We start from the raw sequence: 13,649 nt of genomic DNA, 5'->3' as shown, positions 1-13,649 counted from the left end.
CCTATTGCTTGACGTGATGACATGATAGACATGCTCTAAAATGTGCCATTATTATGTCTGACCTTGAAAACCTCAGCCTCCATCATACAAAGTGTGGAACAAATTACTGGAAAAAGCTGAGAAGCCAGGGTCTTACCCACATGGGCATAGCTTTTCTGTGTGGGAATGGCCTTGCCAGTGTGCCAGGAAGAGGAAAAGGCATATGGGTCTGGAAGAAAGTGACTCTTCCAGATTTGGTTAGTGTTTTTTTTGGGAAAGTGCCATGGGGAAAAACCCAGAAATGAAAATGTGGAGAGACTCTTTTTTTTTTTTTTTTTTTTCCCCCCCACATCAAGGTCTAGAACAGGGGCAGAAATAAAGTGCAGTGGGAGTAGAGCTGTAATGAGGGATCCCTTCCAAGGAGGGGTGACCCCAGGCACATTGCATTTCCAGCAGGCTGTAGTGTCCTGCAGCTTTCTGCTAATAAAGACCACGGCTGCAGCTGAAATACTCTCAAAAGTGTTAGCTTGGGCAAAACATTCTTGCCCATTTTCTGTAAGGTGTGACTGTCATGCACAGATATGGCTTCTGTTTAAATTTTTGTGTTATATTCTGGATTCTGAATTTGCACTGTTTATTTGGTGTTCTGTAGAGGTACATCTGATGTGCAGCCCTGTCATTAGAGAAACTCCCTTGTGCACCAGACTGCATCTCAGCAGCCACTATCGGCTAGTAGGAACAATCATTTACTCCTAAGGTAGATCACACCAACACTAATAACTGAATTCTTGGAGTTGAATCTCCTATCAGTTATAGAGCTTCCCTGTGCTCAGCATGGATCCATCATCCAGCATGAAACAATGCAAGACCCATGTCTTTTCCATAACGTCTGGATAACCCCTGACATCAATAGCTTGGTTTTGTGCTTTAACCTCCTGCTGTCAAGGTGCCCAGCAGCCACGGTGCTGGAGCGTTATTTGATGATAGCATCTGTTAAGGGAAATGGAGGCTTTGCTGAACCCTGGAGCAGTCAAGCCTGGAGTGCAAATGCGGTGGTGATGCTGCTGTGTGTATGTAATGAAGACATGGACATATGCTGTATCATCCCTTCTCCTGTGGCCATCACACCACAACTTCCTGGAAGCACAGGCATCTTCAAGTCATCAACTGTTTACAGAATATATATACTTTTTAATGGTGCAGATATTCTGTTAAGCAACAAAGGCAGAATTAATAGCCGCTGGGGAGCAAAATGATTGGGAATGAGAACAGTGTCACTTCACCTGAGTGCTCCGAGAATCCTAGAATGTGCTACTTTAAATTTGTAGAAAAGACATCTTTTTCCATCAGCAGTGTTCCCTGTTTAAATAAACTCCACGGTCTAGAAAAGGGGTTTTGTGCCCACTTGGGAAGTGTCCAGTTTCTCAGCTCTGGGACTGCTTTTTCCATTCTGAATGCAACCATATATCAAAGGGAGACAGGTCTGAACTTCTGTTGAAACCATTAGGGTGTTTTTGCAAAAAGGGAATCCAGGTCCCTTTGATGTGTGCTAGAAAAATTCCCCTTCCTTTTATAAACCCAGATCAATGGTCGGCGGTGCAAATCTCCTGTGAGCGTCCCAGCCCTGAATAAAATATTCCCTGGAGGCAGAGGAGTGCTGCTGTACAGCTCGGTCAGATTTCTCACCAGTATCTTCCCCTTCTTGTGTTTGGGTTGCTCACATTTCTTTTTCTTCTGTCCCTCTCTTTATTCTGGTATGGAGGGAAGAGTCCTACTTTCAGATTCTTCACTTCTAGTTTTTAACAATTTTCCCTTTTTAATTAGAAAGCGGATATGTTGTTTATTCTGTTCTCTTTGCCAACATCTGTTTGTCCTTTGGTCACCCAGTAAATTCTTCATCTTAGCTTTGGATGGGTGGCTCCTTTACCTCCCTCCCTTTTTTTTTCTCTCTTCCTAGCACTTCAGGATTTCAATCTGCTGCATTGTTTGGATTACTCCTCAAATACATAGAAGTGTAGCTTCTGTGTAGCTATGACGGTAGAGCGACATTAGGAAAGTCAGAGCACAGGCACTGACTCTGTATTAGACCTCGCAAGTGCCAGGTGAATGTATGGGCAGGATGCTCTTGGGTCTATCCATTGCAAACTCCTCCAGGAAAAAGTCTCTTTCTCAGGTGTTCAGGTCCCCAGTGCCAGGGCAGCAGGGCCCTGATTTCATTTGGAGCCTTGGGTCACTCTGATAGTAGAAGCCATAACAGAAGCTCTCAGTATTTGATCATAATGTTGACATGGCCCAGGCCACCTCCCTTGGTACCTCAGTCCAAGGGTGGTGGACACCTATTGGGAGAGCCTCAGATGGGAGTCCCAAATGGGTTCAATGTCAGGCTGGCTTTTACTTCAAACCCAAGAGTGAATTTGACTACTCAGAAGTACATGGGGATCCCCTTGGAGTGGCTGTGTCACTGCAAAGGTGGCAGGGATCGGGGATAGCTGTCAGCTCCAAACAGCTCAGGCTTGCACACTCCTTTCTGATCACAGGGCAGAGCAGCAGGCTTCCCAGCTTGTCTCAGGAGGTGATGCAGACAAGAGTTCAGATTATTCGTAGTGCTCCACTCTTTATATTGAAGCACTTTGGTGTCTCGCTCCAGAGGTGACAGAAATACATCCTGGTTCTCTGACGCTGTTTCTTGTGGGACTTGCTGTTTTTAGTAGCTGCTGTCCAAATGATGATGGTAGTGATCAGGCCCAGTTTTGCTTAACTCATAAGCCAAAATAATGGCTGTTATTAGGCTTGAAATGGTTTTGATCTCTCCCTTGCTGGCTGTGGTGGCTGTAGGTATGTGTCTTTTTCCAGATGGAATCCAGCGTCACCATGACTTGCATGGATGGGAAGTGGAACAAGCAGGTGGCCTGCGAGCCTGTGGACTGCGGTGTCCCAGACCAGTACCATGTCTACCCAGCCACCTTCAACTGCAGCGAGGGGACCACCTTTGGCAAGAAATGCTCTTTCACTTGCCGACCTCCTGCTCTTCTGAAAGGTATCGGAGGGTGTCTGTGCAGTGACCTGGGGATAGCTGCACAGCTAACACAGACTGTTCCTAGTAATATATGTTACTGTTGCTGTTGTTTTAGAATTATTCATGATATTTTAAGTATGAAGAATTATGAGACTCTATGGGAAGGTTTATTTATATTAGAAGTTAAGTTCCTTTGCATCTCTCTATTACCTTCCTTTGACCTTTCCTTGATCACGGCTGGCCAGGCAGTAATGACAGTGAATATTGCTTCCATACAACCAAAACATGGAAAAGTCATGGGGATAAATCAAATTGAACTCTCTCATCTTCTTTCCCATGCCTTCTCTGTTTTCTCTGTCTGTCTCCTTTCTATGCCTCCTCTTTGTATTTGGAAAGGCAGGAGAAAACTGAAAAGTCCCATGTCCCAGTGGCAGAGTCCCCCATCACTGTTTTTCCTAATCCACCCATCACCTCTCTTCTTTACCACACTCATTTTGCTCTACCTCTGACCTTTCTCTCCTCTTGTTTGGGAGTCTACAATTTTTTTTTTTTTCTTAAAAATAACACACTCTGCTGCCTTCTTTCCTTTTTCTCCCCCATTTTCTTCCCTGTGCTTTTCTGCTAGCATCCCCATCATCTCAGCACCATCAGCTCTTCTGCTCACTGGCACATTACCCTTTTTGATCTGGTCCTCAGGAAACAAGAAAAGATATCATTGTTAATTTGAAAGAACATTAGAGCCAAATTAACTTGTCATCTTGTAGTGGAGTAGTCTTAACTGCTGTTGTCAACTCAGGTACAAATGCTCTATAAGCTCTTTTTGTACATGTGGTATCACCTTTTCTGCTAGGATTCATTGCAAACCCCAGAAGACACATGGGAAGTATTCTTCACTTCAGTGAAAGGATATGTTGATTTCTTCATATATAACCAAATTGCTTAATTCTTTTAACTCCGACTTAGGAGAGTAACCACAAGCAGCCAACACACAGTGAAAGTTAAGACTACTCAAAGGGGAGATTTTTATTAAAGAATTCCCGTTTTCTGTTCATACACTCAGAGGGTCATCTTCAACAAGAGGTATTTTTTCCTTGAAAATGCCTCCTTGAAAATAATGATATTCATCATGACCAACAAGAGCTTCTGCTGATGACTTTGGTGGGGGTAGCCGGAGGGATGATAACCAACTCCCAGGTCAGGGGGTGCGGCTGTGGTGTGTAGCATCACTTCACTTTTGTCCAGAAACTCTGTGAGCTGTGAGGTAAAGGCACCATTTGGTGTACAGCCATCGGTGATGACTAATAGATATTGCCACTAAGGTTCTGGAGAATGGCGTTCGAATGACTCATACCTAATTCAATCACTGACGTCATGACAGCCACTGTTGGTAATGTCACAGCTTATCACTTTGCAGTGGCAAGTATGATATCACCGCGGCTGGTCTGCAGAACTGCTGCATGAGTCAGAGCAGAGTAGCATGCTGGTGCTCTAGAAAAGAGCTCCCTTCTGCACAGAATACCTCTGCAATCATCTGCAGTTGGGGAGGGGAGAGAGAAAGCAGGGCTGATATAATGCGGCTTCTCTTATCTTTGTGAGTAGGGCAGGAGGGCTCCTCCACATACCTTCCTGAGCCCTCCAGAGCCTTTTGTTTTCTTCTTCTTTGAATTCCAGCCTCATGCCCCGGCTCTTTTCCTTCCCTCTCAGAGAGATGGCATTGCTCTGGGGTTAGCAGTTTGTCAGTATTATTTTGGATAACTCCGAAGTTGGCTTACTGTTGAAAATATGCCTTGTGAGTTGAGAAGAGTTCCTGCAGCAATGCTTGGGGATTTCAATAGAGTATTAGGGATTTTTGAAGGGTTAGTGGCTCATAGCTGTGCTTTGTTTCTTAGGAAAAGCTTATTCCTTTTCAACATACAGTATAAAATAACAAAGAATGTAAAATACACTGAGACTAGGCTACTTTTAGCTTAACCTTCTGAAGTCAAGTAGGTCATAGCAGAGGCAAATAGATCTTTTGTACCTTTTACCTTTGAGGTGCTGGCCAAGAAAGCTTCCTAAGGGAAATGAGTCTCTAATGAGTATTATGAATCGTATTTATCACAGTAGTCCCCAAGGACTGAGAGTCCCCAGCTGAGAATGGCTCCTCATTGTGTTGGAGTAGTGACTCTAATACTAACAGATGCTGCTCCAAAAGGCTCAAAATTGAAATAAAAAGGGTAGATTCAGGGAAGAGATATAACACAGAAGCAGAATGAAGAATGTAATGGCACCAAACCCTCTGTTAATGCCGTGACTTTGGCGAGGAGGGGGTTGATGTATGAAGCAAGCTTCTTTTCAGAGAAGAACAAAATAAGGAAGAGAAATACAAAAGATTACAAAGACAGTGTGGTTTCCCCTATGCTATAGCATTTCCTGAATAAGCACTGTCTGCCTGTCATCTGAAAACAGAGTCCTTAATGATTTAATGCCATCATCTAGAAAGAGCAAATGCATAGGACATATGCAGTTGAATTTGTCAAACCAACTGAGGTGGCTTTTGATATATTATGGGTGTAATGACATTTCAAAAAAAATAGTCTTGCTGAACATTGTTAACTTTGCTCACTGTTCTTAGGAAACAACAGCAACTTGACCTGCATGGAGGATGGGCTGTGGTCCTTTCCGGAGGCCCTGTGTGAGCTGATGTGTCGAGCACCATCCATCGTCCCTAATGCGGATCTCCAGACTACTCGTTGCCGAGAAGATAAGCACAAAGTGGGCTCGTTTTGCAAGTACAAATGCAAACCAGGTTACCATGTCCCTGGATCCTCCAGAAAAGCAAGAAAGTACGTGAAAGAGTAACACCATGCAGTCAGCACGATTCAGGAAGACATGAGTTAAAATTATTTTGGGAAAGGGATGGGCAGCTTATAACAGACTATATGTGCTGTAGGGAATATCACTGAGCAATTCCTTCATGCAGATAGTTGCACAGTTTCAAGGGGATTTAGGCACCTAGCTCACTTAGGCTTCTTTGAAAATCCTAACCAATGCACAAAAAACAGACCTTACCTTAGAAATACCCCTTTGATATGCAGCCTGGGGAGTCCCCTTTGAAACTCTGCAGGAAGGGGTTAGTGCTATCATATACTTCTGACTCTGCACAAACCCACTTCAAACCAACCACAGCCCACAAGCCTGGGAAGCAGAGTTTTTGGGAGACGTGTCCAAGGCCAAAAGAGGAGTTTAGGCTGGGCAGCTCAGTGTTGGCTTTGCAAATAATCATTATTTTTGCAGAGACCTCATGACGCAGATTCACGACTTGTTCCCCAAGCGTTAAAAGCTCAAGCACACCCATCCCCTGCAACCTGCTAGTAGAGCTCAGAGGCTTTAGAGGCTCTTAGCCACTCACTAAATGGTCTTGTTTTTTTCTTCACAAAAAGGAGAGCCTTTAAGATCCAGTGCACGCAAGACGGCACGTGGCTGCCGGGCGCTTGCGTGCCAGTTACCTGTGACCCTCCACCTTCCAAGTTTCACGGGCTCTACCAGTGCTCCAACGGCTTCCAGTTCAACAGCGAGTGCCGGATCAAGTGCGAAGATGATGACAATCAGTCGGTGAGTCTCTCTTATCCAAATTATCTTGGCCCATACAAGCGTGGTTTTATCCTATGTTCCCTAAGGACCCTGATCTATGGAGAGGCCGAGTGCCATTGAGCTCTTCTGAGACCAGAGACAGAGAAATGGAGAAGGGAAATACATAATTAAAGTAGAGGGAGAGAGCTACTGTGAAAAGCCTGGAAATATTTTTATGATCGTAGTAATGGTATTAACTATTACCCGTAGAGGACTAGCAGTGAGTGACTTAATGTTTCCGGACAATAAGCGGCTGAAAAATCTGCCTCAGTGGCTCTGTGATCTAGCTAGAAAATAAGGAGTAATAAATGAAAGTAAGTAGGATATGAGTTACCCGTACTTGTCCTGTTTGTTCATTCTGTTTTACCTTGCTTTTCTCTCCAGTTCTTTTTCTCATTATCATTATATGTATGTGTGCAATATGATAATTTAACTTTATAGGAATTACAACTATTCAGGTGAACTGTCTCTGAACTTTCATGTTTTTCTGGCTGTGAAGGTGTCATTTGGCATCAGGGGTCAGATCCTCATCTGGCATAAATCAGCGTGTTGCCTTTGACTTCCTAGGAGCTGTGTTCCCTGATACAAGAAGGTCTGGCCTTTAGTACCGTGTTTGAAATGCTTAATTTTCCCCACCTACAGATTGTGAGATAAATAACTTCTCCCAGAAGTGCTGCTGCTGCTTAATACTCTTGGGAAGAGAAAGTGGGAATGTAGAAGCTGCTGCTACTACGTGTGCTGCGAAGAGCAGGGAGTGCTCTGTTAAAGGCCTTTTGATATCCTTCCAGATTCTAAGGACATATTAAAAGGCACCAACCCTGCCCTGGGGCCAGTGATCTGAAAGACACCTCTGATACCATTTGGAGCATGTTAAAAGCCAATTGCTGCCCCGGTTCCCTGCCAGGTTGGCCTGCCCTCTTCACTGGGATAACAGGCAGAGGCCTGGGTTTTTGCATCAGGACACCTGAAAAAGGTTTCCTTGTATAAGACTTATGAGAGGTTACAAGCCTTGTGAAATGAGAAGTTGCACGCCTGGGTGCAGTTTGGGTGCGAGCTCTGGGATACGGCGTCTGGGGCTTTGTGCATCTACCACTTGTTCAGACTGGTCAGCGTGGCTGAAGACGTGTACCACCGCTGCCATGCAGGGAAATGGGGGCCAGCAGAGTAATGACAACTGGTATAAAGAGTTTGTGTTTGCTTTTAAATGAGCTGAACATGAAGAGGAGCAAGCAGTGGAGTCAGGGTTACAGCAATAATGAAGTGAGCTGTGGAAAGTGAGATACAGCTATGTCTCTATTCACTGTAAGGAAGAGTGTAGTGACTGTTCAGCTGCGAAAGCACCTTGAGCAAAGGAGCAGATAACATCTTGAGAAAGGGATTTGCAGAGAAAGGTATTTCCAGATATCCCGGAAAATAGACTACAGAAAAAGAGGGAGGACTCCTGGCACAAGCCAGAACCACTTGAGAGGTGTTAATTATTTAAGGATTAAACCCCACTAAGTCTCTCTCAGCTATATAAGGTGATAATGCACGTTGCATCCAAGCAAGAAACCCAGCAGGGATTTTCACAAGAGATTTTGCAGGTCAGGGAATGATGGACAGTATGTTACTATAGCAATGGATATCCTGGGATCTCTGAGTACGTTGCAGAAACTATACAATAGTACCCTCAAACACAGCCAGCTCCAGCAACATAAATCAGGTTTCATGGCTCACCTTTAAAAATCATGCTTGAACCCTGGCATGCAAATTGCAATGGAAGTGCACCACACTTGCTAAAACAGCAAATTGTGCTCAATTATCACTTAGTGATCTCTTCCTGAATTTGTCATCATGCTGAAAGATCATTACTCAGCTGTACGTATGGCATCTCTTAATCACCAGGAACGTAATGGTCATTTAAGCAGGTACCTCCCCTGGCACCCAGAGCAAGGGTCTTTCATTTCTGAATATTGTGCACAAATCATATGAACAGTCAGATCTAAATTAATCAGTCTCTGCCAAACTGGCCCTTAGGTGAGAGTCACCAAGCTGGATCACACCCTGAGTCCATCTGGTCCATTATCCTTTCATATGATTTTCTTATTACTTCTGGCAATGGCCAGATGTCTAGAGAAGAGGAGGCAGGTCCCACGCAGTAGTCTGCCAATAAGACCACTTTGCATCTCACTAAACATTGCGTTCATCAACTAAGCTGAGCAGAAAAAACATTAGGATATTAAGGACAAGACTAACACTGAAGGCTGCGCAATCTTCCACGCCGGTACCAGGGGCTTGTGCAGATCCCTGTGCAAAAATGGGTGCGGGTCGTGGGGAAGAGCTCCTAAGAAAAGTTCAGCAGCCCTGCTGGGATCCCAGCATAGAAAGCAGACCAAAGGATCCCCAAAGATATCCAGCACAATCTCCAAGAGCAGGGTGAGTAGATTGCAGGCAACATGCCTGGCATGTAAAATGGGCGAGGAGAAGCAGAGATCCTCCATGGTTCTCCCACCCAGCAAGGCCCCCACGGGAGGTTTGGAGCCCAGCCACACCAGACATCCTCCTGTTGAATGTCTCACATTACCCCATGGCAGTTAGGCTCGCAGATCCTGCAGAACAGCTTGCGCAGAAATCCCCAATGCCATGAAGATAGATCTGACAAAAGATTGCCTGTGCACTCCTTTGTTGTTTCTAAAGGGCATGATATTTCCCCTTGGACTTCGGTATTCATTCTTCAGTATCATACAGAGAATCTTTTCTGTAAGAGAAATGTCATATTCTGTTCCTTGCCCATTCCCACACCAGAGGATTTTTTTTCACCTTTCCACCTGCCTCTGTGCGTGTCTGTCTCAGCCTCTTTGCTTGCTGTCACTCAAGGCAGCCAAGCTCTAAAGAGCACGTTCTGCCCTGCTAAGCATCCCTGCTCGTGTCCTGCTTTCCTTCCTCCTTCAGATCGCCATTGGGGATTCTTTCTTTTTTGAGACAAAGGTGATGCAACTAGTTAGAAAATGGGAAGAGGGAAAAAGTTGTCTGCATTCAACACAAACCTCTCAACATCAAGAAAGAAGGCAAATGGGGTACACCAAAAGAATGCACCTTTATCACCACTAGAGTGAGTCTATTTTAAGGTAGAGACTTTGCAAGGGCCTTGTAAAGACATTGCATTGCACAGAAGAGGCATGTGTATGTGTTTGTATGCAATGCAGGTTTCCTTTTTTTGTGTTCTTTGGAAGAAAACTCCTTCTTGCTCCCTAGGAATGGCAGTCCCAAACGGGGGCTCTTCCAGCTCCAGCAGAACTTTGCTCCCAGCTCAGCTCTGCCCGCTTCTCACTTCTCAGCCTGTCCTTGCTGTTGTTTTTGTGACCATCCTCGTTGTCTCCTTCTCTCATTCCCAGGGCCGTGGAAGCAATGTGATTCACTGCCGGAAGGATGGCACCTGGAGCGGCTCCTTTCATCTCTGCAGGGAAATGCAGGGCCAGTGCGCACTGCCCACGCAGCTCAACAGCCACCTGAAGCTGCAGTGTGCCAGCGGCTACGGCATAGGTTTGTGAGCATCAGCCCCAGTCATCTGCCATGGGGGAATGCAGCTCAGATGAGAATGGGGAGCAGTGGGACAGGAGACGAGGAAGAGGATGGGAATGAGAGGGAGGAAGGAAGGAGCATGTAGTCCTTGAAGTCACCTTCTCCTGTGGACCTGTTTGCCTGAGGGAGAGGCTGCTACGGGAGGCTTTTCAGGGAACTGCTTTTAGGAAACATGAAGCTTTGAGAGGCCAGGCATCATGTAACGTGCTCTGATTGCCTGCTCCTTCCAGCGCTTCCAGTTTCATTGTGTCCCTTCTTGGCCAGCTGGTTTTAACGGGCAGCCAGCATGCCAGACTATGCCAGAGACACATCTAGTCCTCAAAATACAGGAGAGATTGTGCCTGCCTTTGCTCTTACACTTTTGTAATGTCCCCCTCCTTCAACCACGTGCACACACACGTGCCCCAGAGGCTGAAAGGCAGGAAGCTGGCAGCGAAGCACAGCACCAGGGTAATTCAGGTCTCTCCAGAAAGAATATGAGACTAGCTGAGCATCCCCTTTGGTATGACAGTTATTTAGGAGCTGTTATAAGAGTATGTTTTCCCCCTTCCTTCTGGAGTGCCCGGTCATTCTTCATGGGGTGATGACTTCCTGCGCTCAGCTGTGCTTTGCGTCACCCAGGCAGAGGGAGGGATAGACTACACACTGAAGTGTACACACTATATTGTATTTTCAGCCCCTGTTTTTGAGGTCTTCCTGCTGTAAGACCTCTTCCTTGCACAGACCCGCGAGGCCCCTTCCTGTAGCCCCCCTCCCAGCCCCTGCCAGCCCTCTCCTCCCTCTGGCTGTCCCTTTGAACTTGGAGAAATTTCCTCATTGCGCAGCTCCCTCATTATATCGCAGCCATGCAAGGGACCACGAGCCTCCTTGTGTTCCCTCCCTGGGGAGGAGAACACGACCTGGATGAGATCACCTCTCTGTAATGATGCCAATTACAGATCATATATCAAAACAATTCCGACCCGCTCCTTTCCATAAGTGTAAATAGTGTGGCGGAGCGCGGGAGAGTGAGTGGTGAGCAGGCTGTGGCGACTCTTAATGTGGCGAGGCGTTTTACCCTTGAGATGAGGTTACCTCCCCGGGCCAGCCAGGTTTTTGCAAGGAGAGAAATACCGATTCCTGGTTTGGAGGGGAGCATCTCAGTGATGGAAGCAGGAGGGTCTGCAGCTGCCCACGCAGCGGGTGCCTGCCAGCCCTCGGTCCTCTCCCAGCCCTGCTGAGGCGGCTGCCAGCAGACGCCGATCCCAGATGCAAGGTTCAGTGGGCCTGATGCTGGGATGGGCCCATGCAGCCATCATGGAGGCAGGGGACTCATAGGCCAGATCCTCCACGAGAGTGTGGCTCTTGCTGGAGAGGGAGGAAGAGCTCGGCGAGGGCACAGTGGCCATTGGCTCTTATCCTCAGCAGATGGAGACATACCACGCACTTCGTTAGGCTCGCCCAGCCACCACCTTTCGGGATCAGGTTGTTGGGATTTTCTTCTCTTCTTTGTGTTTTTGGAAGCCTGATAGGCGTCCTTCTGAGAAGGCGCTCTCCTGCCACTCACTTGCAATGGGGCTGGTGTCAATGGGCCTCATCCAGCGGGTCCGTGGAGCCGCTACCACGTGCACTGGGAAAGCAAAACAAACCCCAAGCACTCCCTGTCTTGCTAGCTCAACAGCCCAGGTCTGCTTTGCTCCCGCTGACTCCTCCATGTGGGAGTACGTGAGAAGGCAGAAGCAGGTGGGGAAAATAATAGCATCCAGTCGTGGTCACTATGAATCCCACACACCTTCGGTAATTCCTCAGACACCTAATCTGCCCTTCCAGGCTGAGGTGTGTGTTGAGCCAAAGGTTCAGCTCTCCAAACCAGTGTGGAGATTAATTCCTCCCCCAGCGCTGATTGGAGTGCAGAAATCCTAATGACATGTTTGCAGCAGCTGTGCCATTCAAGAGTGATTTTCCAGGGGGGAAATGGTAATGGTCCAACACACTAGGGCTTACGGTTGTGTCACCACAGGGCTCTGGGATATTGCTGCAGAGTATCGCAGCATGTTTTAATAAAGAAAGGACAGGATTCCCACTGGGCATGACAGTTAATCAGAGAAAAAGCAGGTTTATGTGTGAACAAAGCCATCATTACCTCTCTGCGTACTTCTTATCGACTGTGGGACTTAGGTGATAGCTCGTCTGCAATATCATTAGGCTTGGTCACTGTCCGAAAGATTATTATTGGAGGTCTGTAAATTTGACAGATCAAACGGTAGGTTTTTGTCATGTCATAGGTGAGATGAGTTCAACAGCCTCTGCTTAATCAGTCCCATTGCTTGAAAGAGCAGTTGAAATGGAAAAACCTTCACATTTTCTTGATAATCTGAAAGTGCAAAACCTGACTGCCTTCTTGGAGTTAATAGCCAGCGAAATACCTAGATATGCAGTTCATACAAAAAGGCCCTGGAATATCTGCCACCCACACGGCCTCCTGCTGAGAAGCAGGGTTGTACTCAGCATTTCATGTGTGCCTAGAAGATATGTGATAGTTATGGTTGACTGCTAATTGCAATTTAGGAAAAACGAGCCCTAATCCTGTCCTTCAGCAGGAAGGATGCTGAAAGGGTCAGAAGCTGCTTGCTTTATCCTTTAGCTTTATCCTCTCCGTGTTTCATGCAGGCGCAGAGTGTACCACCTCATGTCTGGATCACAGTCACGAGCCCATCCTCCTGCGCGTGAACGAGACTGTGCAAGACATCCAGCACTGGATGAACCCTCAGAGAGTGAAGGTCAGTGCCTGACAATGTCACTAATTATATCCCTTGTTGCGTGTTTATGTGCAGTGAGTGAACAGCGTTACCCGTGGTTCATTCAATGAGGGGAATACATGGGGAATTCTGCCTTTGAGAAAAGAATTCCTGATTTTTATTGTGTCTTTACCTGTTATTCTGGTGACGTGGTGGCTTTCTCTCCAAGTTGCTTTCTCTCTGTGATTTTGCAGTGAAAGTCAGTTCAAGGTAAAGGCCTCAAATCAGCATGCTCAGATCCACCCAGCACCTACAGTGGGTCTGATCTGGAAACGTGATTCATTACGCAGGACCATGGGATGGACAGTGAGAGAAAGGGCACTGGCCAGGTTTTATTGTCTTCCTCCTGTTCAGTATTTTGCATTCTTTGGGTGGCAGGGCTGGATTTCTCTGCCCTGCTTTTGGATGACAATACCCCTGATACAGAGGGTATTTCATTTCCCAAACCAGCAGAGCTGGCTGTGTCCTCCCCCCGCTCCTTCGCCCGCATGCGAGAGATGCCTGCTCAGCACAGCCCCTTCCAGAGGTCACCGCTTCTCCCTCCTGACTGCTGCAAACACACAGGCAGCATTAACCGCTCATGGCACTCCGTACTGTGCGTCCTCCAGCGCACGCCGGCATCGGTCTGCCCTGATGGGGACATGCGCACCCATGTACAGCGCCTTGCACACGCGCTCAGCTCTGCACACACATGCCACTTGCAG

General features: G+C 46.7%; 1 protein-coding gene across 1 annotated transcript in view; it reads left to right on the top strand.

Moving 5' to 3' along the window:
• Nucleotides 1–13,649, top strand: part of PAPPA (pappalysin 1) — a gene marked incomplete at both ends in the record, with an annotated part of 177,410 nt that overhangs the window by 141,825 nt on the left and 21,936 nt on the right. The window contains 5 exons of the mRNA XM_082327351.1: nt 2,833–3,016; nt 5,610–5,820; nt 6,418–6,589; nt 9,982–10,129; nt 12,818–12,927. Of these exons, the coding sequence (XP_082183477.1) occupies nt 2,833–3,016; nt 5,610–5,820; nt 6,418–6,589; nt 9,982–10,129; nt 12,818–12,927 (825 nt within the window). The remainder of the gene's footprint in view (nt 1–2,832; nt 3,017–5,609; nt 5,821–6,417; nt 6,590–9,981; nt 10,130–12,817; nt 12,928–13,649) is intronic.

This window comes from Platalea leucorodia (genome assembly GCF_965183815.1).
Source record: "Platalea leucorodia genome assembly, chromosome: 15".
NCBI lineage: Eukaryota > Metazoa > Chordata > Aves > Pelecaniformes > Threskiornithidae > Platalea > Platalea leucorodia.
Note: the sequence above shows the minus strand (reverse complement) of the source record. Positions and strands in the feature narration are given on the sequence as shown.